The following is a 22,472-nucleotide window of genomic DNA, read 5'->3' as shown; positions in this document are numbered from 1 at the left end:
GAAGGGCAGCCAAGCTGAGCGGGGAACCTGGGGGTGGAGACCCTGGGCCAGAGCGTGGGGCCTGAGCGAGGGGTCTGCCCCAGACGGTGGGCAGTCACAGAAAGTGCCGAACCCCTTGGGCGGGATCAGTTGGGTTTGCCTGGCGGAACTGAGCTGATGTGGGTGGGGCAGGGCGAGAGCCGCCACCCATTCACCCCTGGGCTGAGCACCTGCTGTGGCCCAGGTCCCCACCAAGTGCAGGCGCAGAGAGGTGGCCCCGTCTTGAGGGCTTTGCCTCTTGGTTACTTAGAGGACAGTGACACTGTGCCTTTCTCACTCTGCCTTCCCCAGCTGCCTCCCTGGAGGCCCCATCACCCCTGCAAGGAGGCTGGCCGAGTTTCGCTGGGGTGATTTCAGGCAGGAAGCAGAAATCGCCAGGTTGTTTTAGGTTCTGAACTTTGAGATGGCTGGGCCCTTCCTGCCAGGTTCCGTTTCTTCTTTGCACCCCGTGCCCTAGCCCCTCCCCCGCATCCTAACCGAGCTGGTGGCTCTAGGGCCAGGGACCAGGGACGGGAAGTCGTTTTCAAAATAGACAAAATAAACCTTCAAAAAGCATCAGAGTGCAGCACAGAGGGAGAAATGGGGGAGTAGTGTCACCGCGGAGACCAAGGTCCGCGCTCATGGGGGGAGTCACGTCCGCCGTGCTGACCCTTGATGTGTGATGAGAGGGCACTTCGCCTCTGCGATTCTCGTCCCCCAGCTCCTACCACCAGTGGTGGGCACTTTACAAAACACCTGACCACACTGCTCAAAGCCCCCAAGGCGACCACAGCCAAGGACATTCTGAGAGACCTTCAACCCAGAGGAGCGTAAGGGGACAGAATGACTAAGTGACATCTGGGATCCTGGAACGGAAGAGGGACATCAGGAGAGGGAAACTGAGGCGGTCTGAAGAGGACGCAGCCTTGAGTGACTGGCAATGTGTCAGCATTGGTTCACGGACAGTGGCACACGAGTCAGGGTGACGTAACACGTGCCCCGCATGGGGGTCCCGCAGGGGCTCTCGTATCACATCTATGGCCACCGTATCTACTAGTTGTGTTGGGCTTAGCCCTGTGTCTTGTGGTGACCACGAGCACCACCTAGTGGCCACATGGCTACGCTGGCCCTGATCACCTCCGCAGGAAGAAGGGTCAGGAAGCGCAGCCCTGTGGTTCGGAAGGCAAAAGGGTCTGCTTCCTGCCCTGTAGTGGCCCCTAATCCGGGCAGGGACACAGGCAGGGCACCCGGGGGCGGCTCATCAGAGGCAGAGTCCGTACCTTTGTCTTGAGTTGGTCTGAGTGACCAATCTTGTGGCACGTGGCCCAAGACGTCCTCCTGGGGGCACCGGCCACATTTCCTGCTGTCTCCCAGGTGCTTGGGCATAGTGGCGAGGGCCTTTGTCCCCTGGGAAGAGCTTAGACCCTCCCCATGACTTTTTTCCTGTCTGTTCTTAGGAAATTAGGTCCCAGGGTCACTGTAGCTTGATAGCGACCTTGACTTGTTAATTTAAAAAGCGTGGTCCCAGAAGGTGACACCCGGGCCTGGATTCCACTATGTGGGGGCGATGGGGCAGAGTGGGAGTGGGGGGCTGGGGAGGTTCTCTTCCTTGTGCCCCTCCTCTCCAGCAGCTGCTGTTTTTGACTAGGGTTGCCAAATAAAACCGGGATGCATATATTTAAATCTGAATTTCAGATAAACAACCACAATCATATTTTTAGTGTAATTATGTCTCATGAAATGTTTGGGATTGTTGATATTAAAATTCATTATTTACTGAAATAAAACTTCACTGAACATCCTGTGTTTTTATTCGCTCCAATTCTTTCATTTATTTATTTATTTTTTTGGTACCAGGGATTGGGCCTGGGGTGCTTAACTCCTGAGCCACACAACCAGCCCTTTCTATTTTTTTTAAATTTTGAGACAGGGTCTTGCTAAGTTGCGGAGGCCGGCTTTGAACTGGAGGTCCTCCTGCCTCAGCCTCCCGAGGGGCTAGGATTACAGGCCTGTGCCACCAAACCCGGCTTTACTCCGATTCTCTACCAGCCCCAGTTGCGACCCCTCTGGGTTGTGGCAGTGACGGGGGAGATGAGGCGGTGGGGGCACAACACCTCTGCCTGGTTCCGGGGCATGTCAGTTTCTGACAGCTGGTGGGGTCCGAAGCTTAGTGACCGAGGACACGTAAGGTGTTCTCTTACAGTTCCCCAGGTCAGAAGCCTCAGGTCCAGGGGTGGGCAGGGCCACACTCCCCCTCAAGTTCTAGAGAACCCCCATCCCAGCCCCACCTGGGACCCCTCCTCCGTCTTCCTGCAGAGTGCGGCATCTTCCACTGTCTCCGTCCCTCTGCGTCTGGCTTCCACCTGGACCTCTCCTTCTCCGTCCCCTTCTGTCCCCTCCCTCCATCGGAACCCCTGTGGTGACAGGGACCCACTGAGTCACCTGGGACAATCTCATCTCAAGGTCTTTAACTCTGTGGGGTTCTGGGTCTTCGGGCGGAGCTCGGCCCTCAGGTAGCAAGCTGCCTGTTTCCATCTGACCAGGCTCAGGGCCACCTCCCTGCGCCCTCTGCACCCCTCCCGCTGGGCTTGCCCAGGCAGGTCCCCTTGCTGTGGATGCTGCTGCTTTGGCAGCGCCCTGCTCGCCCTGTGTGAAGGTCCCTGCAGCCTCTCGTGCTGGGTTCCTGTCACCCTGGAGGCCCTGGAGGCCCCTTCTGTGCTGACTCCAGGACCGTGCCTTCCTGTCCCAGGTTCCTGTCCCGGGTTCCCACGGTGACTGGAGCCCCCGAGAGGTGCCACCAAGGCCTCAGGGGACACGGAACCCCACCTCTGAATCTCTCCCAAGAACCCCTCATCTCCATGGCCTTAGGCCTTCCGCACCACTGTCTGGGGGGGTGCTCTTCTTTAAGGATTTTTTGGTGAAATTCACATAAGATAAAATCAACTCTTTTAAAATGCACACTTCAGAGGGCTGGAGTTGTGGCTCAGTGGTAGCGCGCTCTCCTAGCAAGCGTGAGGCCCGGGGTTCAATCCTCAGCACCACACACTAACAAATAAGGGTACTGTGTCCAACTACAACTAAAAAATAAAGATTAAAAAAAAGGCACACTTCAGTGACTTTAGCTCGCTCACACCTGGGGTGACCTGTATCTAGTCGGGAGGCATTCCAACCTCCAAGGGTCCCCACCAGGATCAGGTGCTCCCACTCTTCCTCCCGCCCCCGCCCTGGGCAGCCACCAGTCAGCTCTCCAAGGCTCTGCATGACGGACGGGTCATGTGAATGGAATGAGCCCTGCGTGGCCCTCCGTGTGTGGCCCTCCGTGTGTGGCCCCTGTTTCCCAGGTGCATCTGTGTTCCTGCCTGTCTGTACTTCATTCAGCACCTTTTGAATGCCACCGTAACCGTGCACAGAGTCCACACGGATCTGACGGAAAGTGTGAGTCCACCTTTGGGCTGCTGTGCCTGTGCCGTGTCCCTCCTTACGCAGTGTTGAATACCTGGGCTCAGATTTGGGTGTACATAGGAGAGGAACTGCCCGGGTCACGCGGTAATTGCTCAGCTTTTTGGAGAACGGCCGGACTTTTCCTGTTCGTTGCAACATTCCCACTGTCGGGGTTCCCATATTTCCGTCTCTACACTCACCCTTAGTTCCATTAAGGATGAGCCGTCCCAGTGGGTGGGTGTGCTTTTTATTGTTTATTTTCTACTATGAAATGCTGCATAGGGTCCAGCAGGCTTTGTGCCATTTGCTGTGAGCTACATGTGGTTATCTAAACCTGAGTCAGAACTAACTGACCTTCAATGAAACGAAGACATCTGTCTCTCTGCTCTCTCTCTCTAGCTCACATGGCACAGCTGAAGTTCATGGGGGCAGTACTGAGGGTCCCTCCCTTGGAAGGCAACCTCGCCTGTATTTCCTGCTGGGTGAGGGTCTCCCAAGCGCTTTGCCAGTCCAAACTTGGAGGATCCCAGGATGGCTCCAGATATGGGCACGGGGGGCGTGTGGGGAGAGACGGCAGGTGCCCGGCTGCAGAGGGTGCTGGTGGCGGCTCAGCCCCCCTGAGTCGGACTCTGTCTCACCTGCCAGGCTGGCTAGCAGGGGGGTCCCCATGGCTGGCAGGACCAGAAGCCAGGACCCTGGGGCGCTAAGGAGAGATCAGTGCTCAGAGTCAGCCTACCTGGGGCCAGCCCCGGGAGTGGCTGGAATAGCGCAATGGCTATTAAACAAGAAAAAGAGACAGTCTTCATCGGCGAAATTTCAAACACTTTACGTCTCACCCAATTCAAAGACCACGGAGAGTGCGTCGGCTGTTTGTTGTGGCCACGCAGCTGGCAGCGGCTCCCTCCACATGAGCTCCTGCCCCTACTGTCGGCCCTGAGAGGCCACTGCTCTCCTCTCCCCGCCCCCCAGCACATCTCCACTTATATGAATTTGCCTCTTCATCGGCACCACAGCTGCTCCAGGGGCCACTGCAGATACTCCAGGGGCCACTGCAGGAGCCTTGAGGCAGGACTCAGGGACCTGCTCCGTGTTCCAGTACAGGTGTCTTGGACATCAGGAGTCCTGTGTGCAGGTGACAGACACCTATCTGGAGCCAGCAGAGGGGGAGACTCAGGGCACTTCACTCGTGTCATTGGCATACGTGAGAAGGCATTGGCTGGCTGGGGGACGTGTCACTCTGCTTCCCCTGGTTCCTTGGGCTCCGGGGTCGGAGGATTTCTCCAGGGGCGGCCATGTCTCGTGAGTGGTGGGCAGTCAGGCCTGCAGCCCTCAGGCAGGAAGGGCTTCTGTTTTTGTTCTAACCTAAATGGCCAGGAAGCATCTGATTGGCAGACAGCAGGGGTGCCCGGGCAGGTGACCAAGCCGACCCCAAGCAGCTGATGTGGCTGGACTAGGAGCCCCCCCCAGGATGCTCCATCCCGTGTGCAGTGATCGGGGCAGCAGGCTGGAAAACCAGGCTTCACTGTTGACTGTAAAGCTTGTTAATGTCCCTGAGGACCAGCGCATTGGTGTCAATGTCACCCCAAGTGCAGGCAAACCTTCCCTCCCTGGTTGCCCCTTCCTTGGATCTCACAGGAAAAGTTGGGCCCCCTAGGTTTTGCCCAAGTGCTGGGGAAGGCAGGTCTCTGGTGACCTCTCCTGCCCTAGTCACAGGAGGGCCGAGCCTGGCCCAGGCTAAGCATGCTGGCCATTTCTCCACTTCGGGCATCAGCCAGAGTCCTTTGGCTTCCTGAAGTCACCCCATTCTTTACTTCTTGAATGGCCACCCCTTGGTTCTGCTAAGGAGACTGGCAGACCTGTCAGGGACATTGGCTGGGGGCCTGCGTTCTCTTGGGGAGACGTAGGAACTAAATACAGCAAAAGCACTCGGCAGCGGAGGGCAGCAGGGCAAAGCAAGGCGCTGAGGAGCCAGGCAGCCTCCCAGGTGGTCAGGGCGGGCACGTCCTTGGGGGCAGAAGGCATGTCCTTGGAGCCAGGCCAGGTGGAACTGGGACAGGAGGGGACCAGCACCTCCCACTCCTTCAGCAGGTGGGGGCTGGGAGGTGGAGGAGGCCCTGAGTGCCAGGCAGGGCAGTGGTGCTCACGGCTGGCTCGTCACCCCTTGCACCGTGGTGGGAGTGCCACACACACAAGTAAACTAGAAGACAGTGCTGCCTCCGTGGATCTTACAGCTGTCCCAGCCCAAACTGCCTGGCACCCCTGGGTTGCTCTTGTGCTGTCAGGTGTGCTAACTGGGGCCACTCACCTGAAGAGGCCAAGAGTTTCCACATGATGGAGCTCAGGTCAAGTTCAGATGAGGCTGTGTGCGAAGGGCCAGCCTCAGGCCTCTGCAAAGTGGACCTCTGAGTTAAGATGCTGCGGTTCAGGATGTCCAGAAACTGCCTGCAAGGAGTCACGCTGGGCTAGAACCCCCGCGGCCACTCCAGTCACTGCTGCCACGGTCCTCCAGGGAGAGCCGCTGGGTCATTTGGACCCACAGAATTTCAAACAGCAAGTTTCTGCCGGTGGGTGACTTTAGAGAGCAGAGTCCTCCGTAGGAGCAGTGTTGTCATTCAAAGGGGTCATTATGGAGAAGTCAGTCCTGCTCCTGCTCTTCCTAGCTCTTCAGTTGGCTTCATCTGTCACCCCAGCTTGGTGAGTGGCCAGGAAGGTGTTCACAGTCGTCACTGACGCAGCCTCGCTGTCCAGAGGGCAGGTCAGGATCTGGGATTCAGTGTGAAGTGCTCCAGTGGCAGCAGCATGGGGAGGAGGGCGTATTGGAGGAGGCCAGGAGGCCATTATCAAGGTCCACCCTGAACCACCAGGTCCTTGGGAAGTGAGCAGACCAGGCTATATCTTAGAGGTAAAGCAGATTTACTAATCAAAATGGGGAGAGGAGGAGGAGGCACCCTCCAGGTCTCTTGTTGGGCCATGGGAGGTCAACAGGAGAAGCAGTCTAGGGACTGCTAGGCTGACCGGGCTTGCTAGGCTGAGTGTGAGGTGCCTACAGTGGACCTACGGGGTCAGAGCCCAGGTGAGCAAACCTGCTGGACCTGTAGGTTAGTGCTCAACACAGCGGGGGGTGGGGGCTATCTCAGGAGGATGCAGGGGGTGGAAAGAGGGGAAGAAGCAGGAGGAGCTGAAGCCAGATGGGACTGGGAGAAGATGGGAGCAAGGAATGAGCACTCCAGAAGCCCAGGAAAGAGCTGAGGAGGCAGGAACGCTCACAGGCGATGCTGCATGCCAGGGCTCAGTGCCCCTTGGAGTCAGTGACAGGGTCCCCAAGACAGGCTTTCAGTAGGCTTAAGAAACGGGCAGAGGGGAAGAAATGGAGGCTATGTGTCAAAACATTTTGGAATGAAGGGGTGGTGAAGCTCAAGAAGGGCACACACAGGTCAGGGAGTGTTTACCAAACTGTGCCACCGGGAGGAACTGGACAGTTCCTGCCCTGCCCTCTGGACAGCGAGGCCACATCAGTGAAGACTGTGAACACCTTCCTGGCTACTCACCCAGCTGGGGTGACAGATAAAACCAACTGAAGAGGTGGAAGGAGGCCCGGGGAAGGCTCTAGGTCGGGAGGGAGCCTCCCTCAGGACCAGCAGGTGGGGTGTCGAGGACAGGGGGCTCTGTCCTCGCAGGCTAGCAGAGCAAGTCCTCAGCTGGGTCCCCTTTTGGGTGTCTCTCCTCCTGGGAATGCGCTCAGCCCCCAGCTCAGCCTCGCTCCCTCGCCCAGCTCCTCCGCTCCGCCCCGCCCAGGGCCTCTCCTCCCCAGCAGCCCTGCGGCCGGGCTCTGCCTCTCCCCGCTAGCCAGTTCCCAGTGACCGCCCGCAGCCGCTCCTTCCTGCAGACCCGGTCCACGAGCCCGGCCCCGCCCACACGGCGCCCCGCCCACTCTCCCGAGGCGCCTCGCCATTGGCTGGCTTCGTCCCTGGGCTCCGCCCCCAGATTCCGCTTCCTGGATTGGGGCACTCGACCGCCGGTCGGCACCGTTGCCAGGGAACGCGGCCGGGGAGGCTCCCCCGAGCAAACCCCTGCTGCCGGACCCACTGGACCCACCGGAAGGCAGGCGGGGTCCTTCAGGTCGGTGAGCTGAGCCGGAGGCGCGGGCCAGGCTCTACTGGGGTGCGGATGCGTGCGGAGCGTGTCCCCAGGGGGCCTGAGCCCCAGTGCCCCCGAGTGCCCAGGCCTGTCCAGGCCCCCGGAGTGTGCCCGGGGACAGCTCAGAGGGAGGGAGGGCCTCCGGTGTGGTCCTCTGAGCACGGAAGTACACTGGCCTTCTGCCATCTGTGCGACCAGATTAGAAGTCCCTAGAAGTGCCCTCCGCATGGTCAAGGCCAGCTGCCCGGAAGGGAGAGCCATGAGAGAATGCTGGCATTGACACAGGAAGGAAGCGCAGCATCTGTGGAGGCAGCACGAGTGCGGATATATGGAGGATGTGCGGGGATCTTCTTGGCCTGGAGCTGATAACTAAAATGATAGCTTAGGAGGGGAAAGCAAAGGGCCCCCAGGACACGGCCCTCTGAGCCCAGGGTGGAGGGAGGGAAGCCAGCCTTGGGCCAGGGGAACGCCTTGCTTGAGTTCAAGCTGCCCCTTGCAGAAGGGGTGCTGGACTCTGGGGCATAAACAGGACCTAAGGTGGGTGGGTTCTGATGGAGTGGTTAGAGTGTCCCCAGAAAGGGGACAGGGAGAGCCATGTTCTTGGCTTTAAGGGTTGGAGGTTGGCTGGCCAGGGTGGAGCCTCCTCATGATGACAGGACCGGTCCTGAGAAGCTTGGAAAGGAGTCCACAGAGCGTCCTGGGACACCAGCAGGAAGCGTGCCCAGAAAAGGCCCCGTCGTCTCTCTAGCGTGATGTGGGATCCAGCTGCAGTCCCTTAGGGCAGGACTGCTTCCCTTGTTCCCAGACCTAGACCCAAGGAGCTGCCTCTGCTTGTCTCGGGCCCAGCTATTTCCGTCTTTGGCCTTCCCAGTTCCCCGGATTGCTTTATTCAATCCTTTGACCTTGTGTTAAATTATTCACTGACGGTTGTGAGAGCACGCCAAGCCAGGCTTCATTCAAGAGCCTGGCCATAGGTACAGGGACATGGCACAGGAGGCAAGGTGGGGGTCTTCTCGCATAGGCAAGTGGGAATTTACAGCCAAGCTACAGGTAGGGGTCAGTGGACAGAAAATGACCAGAGGCAACATCAGGAGGGAGGGGGATTCTGGCTAGCCTGACCTAACCAAGTTTTTGCAGAAGACAGGCCGGGGTGATGAGCTGTCACCCAGGGGTTGGTGGAGGATGAACCTGGTTTACGAACAGGGATAATGGGCTGTGAGGATAGGGTCCTGGTGAAAGGTGGATTTTACATGGAGGAGCACAGATAGGAGGACAGCCTGACTAAAATTTGGTCAAGCAAGCAATCTGCCACCTTGGGCTAGTGGACTTTCTTCCATTTTGATTAAGGGTTGAAAAGAGCTTAGTGACTTGTCCCCTAGTCCTAATATGGAGTGCTGTGATTTGAACTCAGATCTTTGCCTATGCTTAATGGCAGGGCCCGGAGTCCCATGCAGAGAGGGGCAGGGTGTGAACCAGTGTCCTAGGGGTGGGAGGGACACCATCCTGTTGGCCCCTGCTCACGTCCTTGAAGCCACAGCTTCTCACCTTCAGCCTGTGAGCTTGAGGGCTGTCCCGTACGCTGTAGAATGGTCAGCAGCATCCTGGGCCTCCGCTCTCCAAATGCCAGCGGGACTCTCTTCTCCCAGTTATGACAACCCAAATGTCTCCCATCATTGTCACATGTCCCCTGGGAGAAGAAACCACCTCCAGTTGAGAGGCCGCCGCTGGTACTGTGATCTCAACGAGCTTCTTTCTCTAAGAGGATTTGACATGGGTCAACGTGGCAGGACGGTGGCTGTCCCAAACACCAAGGTGAACCTCTGAAAGTCTGATGAGAAAGCTTGTCTGGGCTGAAGTTCGGGAGCTTGCATTTGGAAAGGGAATATCAGAAGCCTTCTTTTCCTCCCAGACATTGTTGGGAGGTTGGACACTGTTGGGAGATTTCTGTCCTGTCACGTTTGTGGCGAGAACATTCAAAATCCACTCTTCTGGATATTTTGAAACAAATAGTTGCTGCAATCATCCTGCTGTGCGGAGGCCACCTTTTGGGTCTGCAAGGAGGCATCTGTTGGCCAACCTCCCTGTGCACACGCCTGACATTCAGTGGGTGTTTAAAAGTTGGTACGATGCTCCCTCTCCTGGTTGAGCCCTGGATGACAGTGTTATTTATTGGGGCTTGGGTTTGGACATTTGGCCTGCCCCCTGGCCCTTGGGGTCTACTTGGCATGGCTGTGCCCTGGGGCTGGGACTCCTCTGGAGCAGCCCCTCTGCCTCAGAGATGGGGCCAGCCTCGAGCCACTGGACACTGAGCCAGGCCAGAGGTTTTCCTTCTTGGCTCTTCTGCTGTTGTGAAACCTGAGCAGAAGCATTTAGATCAGATGGCATGTGAGTGGCACCGCACACTGGGCTGGTCGACCTGTCCCAGCCTGCCTTGGCAAGCCCCGCGGGTCCTGCTCTGGGGAGGCCCCCCCCCAGGCGTGCTCTTGCGGGTGTGTTAGCAGTGAAGCTGGTCAAGGCAGGCCCTCCGCGCACAGACGACCTTAGTCAAAAGAGGGCGATGGCAGGGACATGGAGGACTGGCGCTTTGCAGGGGACTGTGAAGTGGAGTGTGGCAGTTCCTCCAAGTCAGGGTCACCTTAGGAGCCAGCAGCTCCAGGGCTCGGCGTCCACCTTGGGACTGTGAGACATGGCTGGAGCAGATGCGGGCTCACCACGGCCCACTCACAGTGCCAAGAGAACACCAGGGCCCGGCTGTCCCTGCACGAGCGAGGACCTGTTCACATGGCGAAGTGCCAGTTGGCCATAGGAAGGGGCAAAGGGCAGACACCAGTTGTGGCTGGTTGGCAGGACAGCAGGGCGCTGGGCGAAAAGTGGGAGGCGGGGAAGGCCACGTGCTGGGACCCGCTGGGGGACCGTCCAGAATGGGAGCCACAGGGGCAGAGCTGTGGTTGCCTGGGCTGGGAAGTGACAGGAGCGAGGTGCCCCGGGGCTGATGGGCGTCCCTTGGCACACACAGGTGGGGGCTGACGGCACCGTCGATGGCCTAAGTGCTCCTGGATCGTTCTCCTTAACATGGCTGGCGTCACGTTGTGGGGCTCTCACCTCAATAAGAGGAAAGACAGACCCCTGGGCACCCACCTTTGGCCGTCACATCTTGATGGGGACACTCGTCATGCTCCCTGCCGCTGGGATGGCCTCCTCCTGGCCCAGCCTCCTGGGAGGTGGCTTCCTGTGGCACAGACCCCGCTGACCAAGTTGCCCGCCTGGTGAAGGTTTGTCACCTTGGCGGTCTCACCAATGCAGTTCCCAGGAAGCCGGGACACCTTTCAAGAGGTGTTCCCTCTAGGGCTGGGGATGTGGCTCAAGCGGTAGCGCGCTCGCCTGGCATGTGTGCGGCCCGGGTTCGATCCTCAGCACCACATACCAACAAAGATGTTGTGTCCGCCGAAAACTAAAAAATAAATATTAAAAATTCTCTAAAAAAAAAAAAAAAAAAAAAAGAGGTGTTCCCTCTCTAACTGTGCTCTTTTTTAAAAATATTTTTTTACTTTTAGATGAACACAGGCCTTTATCTTATTCGTTTAGGTTTATGGGGTGCTGAGGATCCAACCCCGTGGCTCACGTGTGCCAGGCCAGTGCTCTGCCACTGAGCCCAGCCCAGCCCCCTCTAACTGCTCTTTTGATGGGCCCCCCTGGCACCTGGCTTCTTCCAGGCCTGTGACAATGAACCAGGCCCCGGGTCACCTGCTTTTGGGTGTCAGTCTCTGTTTCTGCCCCTCTGACACCTCAGATGAAAGAGGCCTGCTGGCTGGGACCTGAAGGGCCCGGCCACACAAGGCACCATCCCTGCCCTTGGCTTTGCTGACCCAGTGCGTTATCCCGTGACCCTCCGGGCACGCTGGTGCCAACTGTTAATGTCTACCACATGGAAGCCCCATTTCGAGGTCTAGTGCACTTCAGCTGCATTTTCCAGGAGAATTGCACTTACCGGCTGGACCCCAGAGTCGTCACTGCCTCGATGGTCGCTTTGACCTTCCCCTAACTTGTCTCTGTCCTTCTGCAGAGAACCCGCTGGGTCCCAGGAGAGATGGGGAACAGCAGGAGCCGCGCGGAGCAGAGGTGTCACTCCCAGTTCCTTCCCGGGGAGCAGGCGGAAGTCGATGCGCTGTTGGACACTCTGTCCTTGGACAAGGGCAGCTCTGAGGCCTCGCCCAGGTCCTTCTCCCTGCAGGCGCTGAAGGCAAGGACGGCCGGCCGCCGGCCCGTGCTGAGCTGGGCCCAGGGTCTGTGCACCTGGTCCCGGGGCGGGGGGCGCACTGAGGAGTAGAGGGCCGCGTGGTGTCCCTTGTGGCTCCTCTGCCCTGCCTTGCAGAGCTGCCATTGGTCACGACGAAAGGTCCCCTCGTCTTTGTTGAAGTCACTCTGGTCGTATTTGTATGGAAGAACGGGACCAGGAGTAGATGGGAACCTCCACAGAGTGTGGGGTGTTTCTGCCTGAGCTGATGTGGGGCATGGGGAGCAAGGGGGGCCACTGCCTCCTGCCCTGGAGCCGAGTCTCCTGACACAGGGTGGCAGCTGGGGGCAAGGCTGCTTCAGTGCCTCGGGCGCCCCTGTGCCCCTTACAGTGCTCCTGACGCTGTGCTGAAGACTCACGTTCCAGGGTCTCCTTCAGGGAGGTGAAACTGGCCATTTCTATAGGACCCTCAAGTGCTCAGCCTGGCAGGACATGACCAAAGACTGCATTAGTGCGTCTCCCGGGCGCGGGGCAGTGTGGGTCTGACGGGGCACTGGGCGCACCCACACCTTGCAGACGAGGAGGCTGGCCAGGGAGGCTTTGGGGCTCTAGCTCATGGCGCGGCCCACGTGTGTGCCCGTGTGTCTCCTTCAGACCAGGAGCACCCAGTGGGCCTGGGCACACACGGCTGGAGCTGAGCGGACCAGGCAGGCCAGGACCTGACCGCAGTGGACGGCTGAGGTGGTGAGCCCTAAGAGCTGACCTTAGCGCCGTGTCCGGGGAGGGCCAGACAGAACTCTGGAAGTGGACAGAAACCGGAGTCTCCTGAGAGCGCCCAGGAGACCTGAAGCCACTGACGCGGTGACAGACGGCGCGCTCTGGGGCTGGTGGGAGCCTGCACTCCGACCCCGCGCAGACCCTGTGACTCTGTTCATGGCTAGTGCTGTTTTCTGCTTGTTGGCCGTCCCTGGTCAAATCACATTTGATGTTGAAGCCAAAAAGAAAAACAGTATTTGTATAATGACATCATTAAAGTGCCGATTGAGAAACCCAAAAGTCTAGTGGAAGTGACGAGAAATGCATCTTGAGCACAAGAGTTGGGCTAGTGCAGCGGACCCAGGCACTCGGAAACCCCTGGTGTGGAGGCCAGATGGCTCTGCACAGACGGGCCACACGGGCGAATAGGCTCAGATGTGGCAGCACAAGGCTCTAACCCACATGATCTCCTAAGGGGTGACAAGCAGGAGGAGTGATGGGCAGAGGCAGGAAAGACGTGGCCAACCGGGGACACTGGACAGTGTGGCAGGCAGGGCAGGAGCAGAGTGGGGGATCTGATGGCCAAGGCAGCCGCGCGCTGGGCCCTGTGAGGGTGGGCCCTGCTGAGAGCATCAGGGTCCCAGCCCCCAGCTCACTGCCCTGGGACACTACCAAGTTGACCTGTGCCCCTCCAGCCCTTTCTCCCACCTGTCCCCAACAGAACCGCATTGGGGAGGCTCTTCCCCCAGAGATGGTCAGCAGACTGTATGACGGTATGCAGAGAGTCCAGCCGCCTGGGAGGGCTCAGGGGCCCAGCAAGGGCGTCTCTCAGGAGCAGTTCACAGTGTCGCTGTCCCACCTGCTGAAGGGCAGCTCTGAGGAGAGGAGTCTCATGATTCTGAAGATGATTTCTGCCAACGAAGGTCCCGTGAAAGCCAGAGAACTCCAGAAGGTAGAGGACCCCTAAGTGGTGTTGGCCATGGGCTTGGAGCTGGGGTGGGACTTGGCTGAGATTTCTGCTCCTGGGAACCCTAGACCATGTACCTGTGTCCAGGGTCTGAACTCCTGGACAAAGGCTGGGGCAGGACTTGTAGGTCAGCCATGTGTGTCACCAGAAGGATGAGGACCTGTATGGGTTGGGGACTTCCTGTCAGCCATGTGTGCCACTAGAAGGGTGAGGACTGTGTCCGTTGGTGACTGCCCCATATTGCGGTCCATGGTGCGGGGTGTTGGAGAGAACTGGCCGGCCCACGGTGGTGTGGTGGGGTCTGGGTCGTGTGGACACTTGTTACAGGTGGAATTGTGGGCTTGCAGTTCACAGAGGATCTGGTTGGCTCTGTGGAGCATGTGCTGGCCCACAGGCAGGAGCTGAAGGGCTGGACCGGGAAGAAGGCCCCCGGAACCCCCACCAGGGTGCAGGCACTGGCTGCCCACCTGCTGTCTGAGATGAAGCTTCCAGGCAAGTGCCCGGCCATCCTCAGCGACGCTGGCCTTGGTGGTAGGCTGGGGGTCCCCAGGGCTGTGGCCTTGCAGCGAGTCTATCCAAGCGGGGCTGGGAGTAGGGGTGGCTGAGCCCTTGGGTGTGTTCTGAGTGTCATGGGATTTCTGTATAATTCTAGCCATGGCCCCATCTCTGTTGCTGATGTGAACAATGTTTCTCTATTTTTTTGTGGATATCCTCAAATAACCAGATTTTGATTCTATTGATTTTTTAAAAAACTCCTGTTTTTCTATTATTCCATGTATTTTGCCCTAGTCTTTTGTTCCCCTCCTTCTGTTTGCATTAGGTTTAGTTCGTATTCTTTTCCTGATTTCTTAAGATACAGGTGGAGATGATTGATTTGAGATCTCTCTTCACTGTAGGCAGCATCAGCGTAGGCAGCTATGAATTTCCCTCTAAACGCTGCTTTAGCTGCACCCATGAGTTTTAGGTTTTGTTTTCATTCATCTTAGTGTTTTCTAATGTCCCTTATGATTTCTTCTTTGACCTATTGGCTATTTAGAAGTGTTATTTGGTTTTTACATGCTGTGAATTCCTCAAATTGCCTTTGGCTACTGATTTTTAATTTTATTTCTTCATGGTTGGAGAACATATATTGTATGATTTACTGGGGCATCTTTTCTGGCCTAGAATATGGTCTACTTGGGGTATTGTCCATCATACACTTGAGAAGCATGTATTCTGCTATAGAAACAGTATATATTTAGATTTACTTGGGATTTGAGATTTTAAAAAACTTCATGGTGAAGTCTCTCTGCAAAGTAGAGTTACTTTATAAACATGTTACTCTTTTATTATAAATCCAGGTTTTAAAATACAATTTAAAAATAAGTCATTTTTCAAATATTTAGGAAGGTATTTGGAATGTGGAAAGATATACATATCAGTATCTTGTGGGTGAATTATTTGTTTTATTTTAAAGAGAGAGAGAGAATTTTTTAATATTTATTTTTTAGTTTTCGTGGATACAACATCTTTATTTTATTTTTATGTGATGCTGAGGATCGAACCCAGCACCCCACGCATGCCAGGTGAACACATTACCGCTTGAGCCACATCCCCAGCCCAATTCTTTGTTATTTCAAAGTCAGTAGTTTTAAAAAGAAGAATCATAAAAAGAGAAAACTTAAGTTAACTTGTCTTTTAACTAGAAAAAGTTAAATCAAACAATTAAAATTATCCTTAAGATTTCAGGTAATGAACAGGTAGTGAGAAATGTATTTGAAAACTAGTTTGATTAGAACTGATAGGAATTTGAAGCCTCCTACAAGTTGGGAAGAGGATGATTAAGTAGTTGGGTTTCTACATTTCCTGGGATTTCTGTGTGATTCTAGTAAAATGGGCAGGAGTTAGAGGAGAGGCTTCACACGCACTAGTGAGTTTACAAACAGAAGCTCCCTGGACCTGGCGGTGACCACACGGGGGGTCTGGAATCGCGTCCATCGTGCCCACAGGGAAACCGGGGCTGCTTCAGGCCCAGGTGTTTCCTGTGACATCACCGTGTCACCTCACTCTGTAGGTGAGAGAGGGACAACAGCATTAGCTTTTCCCAGATCAACTAGAGGGTCCCCGTGAGTGACCAGCCACCCCACCCTGGACAGTTGACCCTTGGGGCTGAAGCCGTCACAGGTCCCAGCTGCTGAGGCACGGGGGACGCGGCCTCCTTGTAAGGGCCTGGATGTGAGGCGGCCAGCTGAGGTGCAGCTCGGTGGGCAGCTCAGTGGGAAGGAGAGGACAGGGGTCGCGAACTCAAATTGTTGAGACCAGCACTGGAGAAACAAAGCAGGCCCCACGTGGAGTTCCAGAGCTTCATAGCAGCCACATTTGAACAGTGGGAAGGACCGGGAAGGTGATCTTAATACACCCCGAGGGACCTCGACAGGTAATCAATGTGAACAGGAGGCTGTGAGCTGTTTCCCGGTCTTTTCTGTACCAGGCGCATCTCCAGTCAGCCGAGCCGCCTCCCGTGTCCAGGGTCACACTCGGTCCCCAGCTCCTGTTTCTGTGTGGCTCAGTCGCTGGAAGGTGCCGTGCTGGCCCAGTGACACCATTTCCCCTCCTAGATGGCAGCAGGCCGCTGGGGCCTCACTGGCTGGACCATGCCTGTGACCGAGCCACGGTCGAGGACTGGGTGTTCAGGGTCCCCCACGTGGCCACGTTCCTGAGAGTGGTCATCCACCAAGGCTTCCCGGTCCTGCGTTCGTCCCTCGATCTGGCCACGCTGGTGCCCGAGCGCCAGGTGGGCCCCGGGCAGGAGCTGGAGAGCGTCCTGGACGTCCTGGCGGTCATCTACCTCAACTCCCACCTGGCGCAGGAGCAGCGGCACCACTGGCGCCTGCTCTTCTCCTCCCAGCTCCACGGGCAGAGCTTCTCGCAGCTGTGCGGGCACATCACGCACCAGGGGCCCTGCCTCATTGTCCTCGAGGACCAGGACGGACACGTGTTCGGTGGCTTTGCCTCCTGCCCCTGGGAGGTGAAGCCTCAGTTCCAAGGTGAGCCTGGGCGACCGCGCTCCCCGGGGCAGCCCAGCTGTGGGGGCGCCCTCCCGCTGCTGCTGCCCTGGAGCCTGTGGGCAGTGGGGAGCAGGGGCGCTGGCAGGCCTTCTCCTGGCCTCTCCGGGTGTCCTGGACACGAGGGCCTGACAAGCCAGGACACCTTTCTGGTGCGCAGACCTCCTCGGGTCCTGGCCATGGGGTGAAGTAAGCAGGGGCAGCCCCGGGCCAGCTTCCAGGAGAGGACACAGAGGCCCAGTGTCCCCCACCCCACCAGGTCTAGAGGTCGAGGGAGAGGTCGGGCTGCGGATGTCTGCCTGGACCGCCTGGCCGCCCTCCCGTTCCCTCCTCCCTCTGTGGGCGCTGCCTCCTAGTCTTGGACTGGTGGAGGTTGGAGGCTGCTCGCCAGTGCCGGAGGCCGGGGCAGACCTTCCCCTTCCCCGGAGAACCTGCTGAGAACCTCCCAGGGAGCTCCGTCAGGCCACGGCCCTGTCCCTGGGATTGGGAAGGGCTGGTGCTCTGCCCCCGGGTCTGCTTGTGTTAGAACCTGGTCATCTCTGAGTGCTAGTCCCGACCCTGGGGGCACTCTCCCCACATGGTGTGCACGCACGCGGCTGCCCTTGCACGTGGACTTTTCTGGAAACCACAGCCTCTGTACCTCAACCTCTGGGGTGGGGTGTCCTCCCACCGGTGACTGTGGCTCGGGGAGCCCAGCTGGGCTGCCTTGCTGTGGCTCAGGCTCTGCTTTAGGACACGAACAGGCCAAGAGTCGGGACCACAGATGACCACAGAGCCACGAGGACACTTCAGGTCCACTGCTGGGCCTCAGTAGTCCGCACACGCTGACTTTGTCCCCCTGGTTCAGTGGGGCGTGAAGAGCCTCGTGCCCTTCAGGGTGGTACGTGGTGGAAACGCGGGAAGTTACGCAGACCAGGCATCACGTCAACGGCGTTCTGCCCTGGAACGCGGGACGAAGCTCCAGCCCAGGGCAGCCTAGGCCTGCGGTGGCCCGGCCCTGGGCTTTGGTCCCCTTCGGGGCAGTGTCCACCTGTGCACCTCCAGCTCTGAGAGGGGAGCGGCCGAACGGCGCTTGTCTTTGGGTCGTTCTGAGGTGCTCTTGGAGAGACTCCAGGCTTGGGTGACGGGCCTGGTCCCCGCTCTGGCCCTCAGGAAGGTGCTTGGGTCTCTGCGCCTCAGTTCCCAGAAGCCCGTGACGGTCATGTCCTGACCGTGTTCACAGCTCGGCCGGGTGCTCGATGGGGAGAACCAGAGGAGCCCTCCTGGGGGTCCGCTCCAGCAGGCAGAGCGACCCTGGGGTCTTCCCCGTGAGCTGGAGCCACTGTTTCCACGTGGCTTCCCCTGTCAGCAGCCCCAGCTGGACCAGGGGGGTCCCTGCAGCTGTGGCCCACGCCGTGGCCCCGGCACCTCTCCTAGCAGGGCCCAGTAAGTGTCAGTCGAACGACAGCTTCAGGACCACAAAGCAAAGTGACGCTCCTCTAAAGCCCGGCGCCCAGGAGGGGAGGCAGGAGCGGGGGGACCAGGCAGCGCCCAGTGCCCCAGGCCCTCTGCCTCCCGGCTCCGAGGACAGGCGCCTACCAGGCCGCTGTGTGGTCCCAGGTGCCGATTCAGACTTTCCTTCCCCACCTGGACACCCACAGGTGCTCAGGGGGGCTGACTGGCCCCTGCTGTGCCCCAGGCTCATCCCTGTGTGGGGTCCTTCCTCCATGAGTGGCTGTGGCCCCGCCACTCTGTCCAGCACGTCCTTCCCGCCCTTGCAGGCTGTTGAGGCGCTGCCTGAGGGCCGCCCTGACCCTGGCCACGGAGGCCCCCACTGTCTGAGTGGTGGTCAGGGCATTATCTGCTGGCACTCTGCCTGCTTAAGAATGTCCTCCTCCCATAGTCCCTTGGGCCTTGGATGCCCCCTTGTGTCGTCCACGTGCTTCCTGTGACCCCTTCCCGCCTCGTGGCACGCCCCCGTCCAAGCTGTCAAGCGCTTGTCCCCCCAGGCCTGGGCGGTGGCTCTCGCAGTCGCAGGCATTTCAGCGACCAGGGTCCAGGTGCAGGCTCTGGGCCCAGCAGGCAGCTCTGGGGTGGTCCCTTGACAGAGCTTCCAGTGGGCAAGGCAGGCCCTCCTCCCACCCCAGGGCTGAGTGCTGGTGGGGCAGGGGTCACTTCCAAGGTTTGACCAGTGCTTCTTATTAATCTGGGGATTGAACCCAGGGTGCTTAGCCACTGAGCCCATCCCCAGCCCTTTTTTACGTTTTATTTAGAGACAGGGTCTCACTGAGTTGCATAGGGTCTTGCTAAGTTGATGACGCTGGGTCCCAACTTGCGATCCTCCTGCCTCAGCCTCCCGAGCCCTGGGATCACAGCTGTGCCCCCATGTCCGGCCAGTGCTTCTTGAAATGGCCTGTGTGCTCACACCTGTGCCGCCTCTTGCTGTCCTTCCCCTCCCCGAGGTCCTGCGCTGTGAGGGGCTCTGTCTGCAGCTTTCTTCTCTCCAGGATGGGGGTCTCTTAGGTGGGGACGGCCCCACGTCTTCACGCACACTCCAGCAGGCTCCGCAGCATCCTAGGGGCCACCTGCCTCTGCTCCTGAGTTCCGAGGAGGCGGGTTCCTCCCGACTGCACTTCCTGAGCAGGAGCCGTGTGTTTGCTGCTCTTGGTGCCCAGTGCACACAGTGACCTGGTGTCCATTGCTCTGTGGCTTCCAGGGGACGAGAGGTGCTTCCTGTTCTCCGTCTCCCCCAGCATGGCCGTGTACCGGCCCACGGGCTACAACGACCACTTCATGTACCTGAACTGCGGGCAGCAGACCATCCCGAATGGACTGGTGAGAGCTGCAGTGCATGGGGTGGGGGTGGGGTGGGGGTGGGTCGGGTCCCTCCTGACGCTCAGTGTCACCTCTGCCACCAGGCACGCGCACCCGTGGCTTTGGTTCTCACCTGCACTGTGTCTGTCTGTCCTGTCTCGGGGCTGGGTCTCCCTCAGGAAGGCTGTGGCCTCTGCGGGGCTTTCAGTGGTGGGTGCAGAGGGTGAATGTGGCCTTTTCTCCTGGCTCCTGTGGTGGCCCACGCGGGTGGCAGACCCGTCACGAGGCACCGTGCCCTCCTGCCTCATAGCTGGCACATAGCCAGGCTGGCCAGTGGCTCGTGAAACAGCAGGTGGGTCCACACGGGGGTGGCCACGGCTCCTGGCTGTCCTTGCTGCAGTGTGGCAGCTGCAGGAAGAAGCAGAGGCTGTCGGCCAGGGGTGGGCCCAGGCTGGGAGGAAGACGGGCTGGCCTCCCGCTGCACGCTGGGCCGTTCCTAGAGGGGGACCCCGAGTCGCTGAGCCCTGGGGCTTCCCCTGCAGGGCATGGGAGGACAGCACCATTACTTCGGGCTTTGGGTAGATGCTGACTTCGGGAAGGGACACAGCAAGGCCAAGCCCACGTGCACCACGTACAACAGCCCGCAGCTGTCCTCCCAGGAGAACTTCCGCTTTGACAAGATGGAGGTGTGGGCGGTGGGAGACCCCCCAGAGTCGCAGCTGGTGAGTGGAGGGTCTTGAAGGTGGGCTCCTGTGTTCCTCCACACGGGGGTGGTTGGTCCTGCTTGGTTTCTGGGGACGCTGCAGGCGCACGGCACAGTTGGTTTTGGGCCCTGTCCTGGAAAGCAGGGCCCTGCCCGAGGTGTGTCCCTTTGCCCTCCCTGCCCATCTGTGAGACCAGAAGGCCTGGGCTCCTTGTGGTTGCCTGGCTCTGCCTGGTTGGGCCCTCTGCACCCCTGCAGCCCCTCATCACTCTGGAGAGTGGAACACCCTGGGCAGGGCCTCGGGGCTTCCTGCAGCAATGGCGGAGCGTGGGTCCCTCTCTGTAGAGCCAACCCAGGGCCGGAAACCACGGCTCGGTTCCAGTTCTTGGGAGCTGCTTGCCTCTCTGCACATCATGAATACCCTCTCCCCTTCTCCCCAAGGTCCAGGGCAAAAAGAGCATCCTCGACGTCGATCCTGAGGCCCGGGCCCTACTGGAGATCACTGGGCAGACTCGCCACAGTGAAGGGCTCCGTGAGGCCCCTGAGGACGCCTAGGCGGTGGGCTTCCAGAGCCTGGACCCGGACATCCCTGGTGCAGCGCGTACGGCCTCCCCGGGGTGTGTGTGAGCCTCGGACCCCCCCCCTCCTGCCGGGCAGCTCCATGGAGCCCTGGACGGGCTTGACCAGAACACGCCGTGCCAAGAAGGTCCCTCTGCTACCACAGAGGGACCTCCCGGGAGGTGACCTCCCAACCCAAGTGTCAAATTAGCAACTCAGTCTCAAACTTTGCTCATTTCTCATCAATGATACCCAAAGGCACAGACGTTTGGAACTCGGCTGGAATTCGCGGTTCTGGGGGATGTCTTGTCCTGCAGGAAGGAGTTCCCCCACTGGGGCCGCTGGGCCTCTGCTCAGGCCATCCCAGTTAGTGCCTTGATGGTCCATTTTGACTGGTAACAGATGGACGTTTGGGCGAGAATCTCGGTGCTTGGTGGGGACAGTGTCCTCGGGCAGGAGCGTGTTTGTGTATCAAGGCCCAGCCGGCCGGGGGTGGGTGGGGCGCTGGAGACGGGAGAGGGGGGCGCTGCGGCGCTGTGGTCCCGCTGTGTGCGTGTCAGGGTCTGCGTCTGCCTTTCTTGGCTCTTTTACACGGACCTGCCTCGTGAGCAGATGGGGGCTCACGGGCGCGAAGTAGCAGCTCTGTTGCCAACTCAAATGTGGGGGACGCTTGGGGGTCCTGAGCCTGGAGCTGGCTTGATAGCTGCAAGCAGCCCACCCCGAAAGTCACTGGCGAGTGACATCCAGGGCTGCTGGGGGCCGAGCCGCTAGCCACCATCACAGCCCTCGGAGTCACTCCTGGCCTGGGGGTTCTGCCCCGGGAACGGGGGGAGATGCAGACTCGCCCTGAAGCCCAGGGATTCCCAGATGCTGAGGGCTACCTGGGTGGGCTGCGCCTCCACGCACATCCGCCGCCTCTCCTCTGACGTCTGGGGAGTGGGTGCTGCTGACGACCCTCCGTCTGCCAGGAGCCGTGAGCTCCGAGTCAGACTGTCCCCTTTGTTTTGGGCAGAGCTGCTGCACTGCGGCCCTTGTCCCATACTTGCCTGGATTAGAAGCCATACTGACTTAGCTGCCTCGTGTTGGGGATTCTTGGTTTCCCCAGAGGCCGGCGGGTCTTCTGCCGAGCCCCACCCCGACCAGGCAGGGCCTCCTGGGTCCCCTCACAAAGCGCTCGGTGCACAGAGGGTGCAGCGGGCCCAGGGACCTGCTCGCTGTGGGTCCTCTTCCAGGAAGCCAGCTCTCAGGGCTTGTGGGGCATGACGTGGTCTTCGGACAGGACAGCAGGGGCCCTCCCCACTATGGATCCCAAGAGCTAGGTCCTCAGTGGTCCCCTCGCTTTGGACTTTTTAAAAAAAGTGCAATTAAATACCTCCCGGGTCACACGGATGTGCCTTGATTTCCTTTGTCCTCGGTGTCGGGGACTGCCACCCGTGCACCCGCTGGCTGCTTGACCTTGTGTTCTTCCTCCCCACTTCCCAGGCAGCACCCCGACACCAATAAGGGGGGCACTGGGAGTGTGGGGGCGCGGCAGCCTCTGGGGTGGTGGGGGACAGCCTCTGGGGTGGTGGGGGACAGCCTCTGGGGTGGTGGGGGACAGCCTCTCGGGGTGGCGGGGGCAGCCTCCCGGGATGGTGCAGGGCAGCCTCTTTGCGCCCACACACCTTTGTCCCCATCTTCTCAGCACAACAAGAGGCTGGGGTGTCAGCGGAGTGACAGGCCTAATCACACCTGGGTCTGAGGAACTCGTGACCTTGTTTGAACAGATGAGGAGTGTCAGGGTTTGAGGTGTCCCCTGAAGCTCCTGTGGGACAGTGTGGG

General features: G+C 58.9%; 1 protein-coding gene and 1 long non-coding RNA gene across 6 annotated transcripts; one reads left to right on the top strand and one right to left on the bottom strand.

The window, feature by feature from the left end:
• Positions 1-1,822: 1,822 nt before the first annotated feature.
• Positions 1,823-11,716, bottom strand: LOC144370933 (uncharacterized). Of its 2 annotated transcripts, XR_013431059.1 has the most exons (3): positions 11,585-11,716; positions 5,765-11,047; positions 1,823-4,821 (listed from the first exon to the last, which is right to left on the bottom strand). It is a non-coding gene; the product is annotated as an uncharacterized LOC144370933 (long non-coding RNA). The 2 variants fall into 2 exon arrangements; XR_013431058.1 differs by having other exon boundaries at positions 1,823-11,047.
• Positions 7,445-22,034, top strand: Meak7 (MTOR associated protein MEAK7). Of its 4 annotated transcripts, none has more exons than XM_078032756.1 (8): positions 7,445-7,578; positions 11,660-11,836; positions 13,308-13,538; positions 13,901-14,084; positions 16,151-16,579; positions 19,293-19,411; positions 19,933-20,112; positions 20,535-22,034. In XM_078032756.1, exons 2-8 carry the CDS (start codon positions 11,684-11,686, stop codon positions 20,646-20,648), a joined length of 1,410 nt encoding a protein of 469 aa, XP_077888882.1. In that variant the 5' UTR covers positions 7,445-7,578; positions 11,660-11,683; the 3' UTR covers positions 20,649-22,034. The 4 variants fall into 4 exon arrangements, with proteins under 4 accessions (XP_077888882.1, XP_077888883.1, XP_077888881.1 ...); XM_078032757.1 differs by lacking the exon at positions 20,535-22,034 and adding an exon at positions 9,243-9,408 and having other exon boundaries at positions 7,474-7,578; positions 19,665-19,988; XM_078032755.1 differs by lacking the exon at positions 7,445-7,578 and adding an exon at positions 9,243-9,408 and having other exon boundaries at positions 13,901-14,045.
• Positions 22,035-22,472: the final 438 nt, after the last annotated feature.

The sequence above is a fragment of the Ictidomys tridecemlineatus genome, chromosome 15 (assembly GCF_052094955.1).
Source record: "Ictidomys tridecemlineatus isolate mIctTri1 chromosome 15, mIctTri1.hap1, whole genome shotgun sequence".
NCBI classification, from domain to species: Eukaryota; Metazoa; Chordata; class Mammalia; order Rodentia; family Sciuridae; genus Ictidomys; species Ictidomys tridecemlineatus.
The sequence above is the reverse complement of the archived record's forward strand: the minus strand, read 5'-3'. Positions and strand labels throughout refer to the sequence as shown.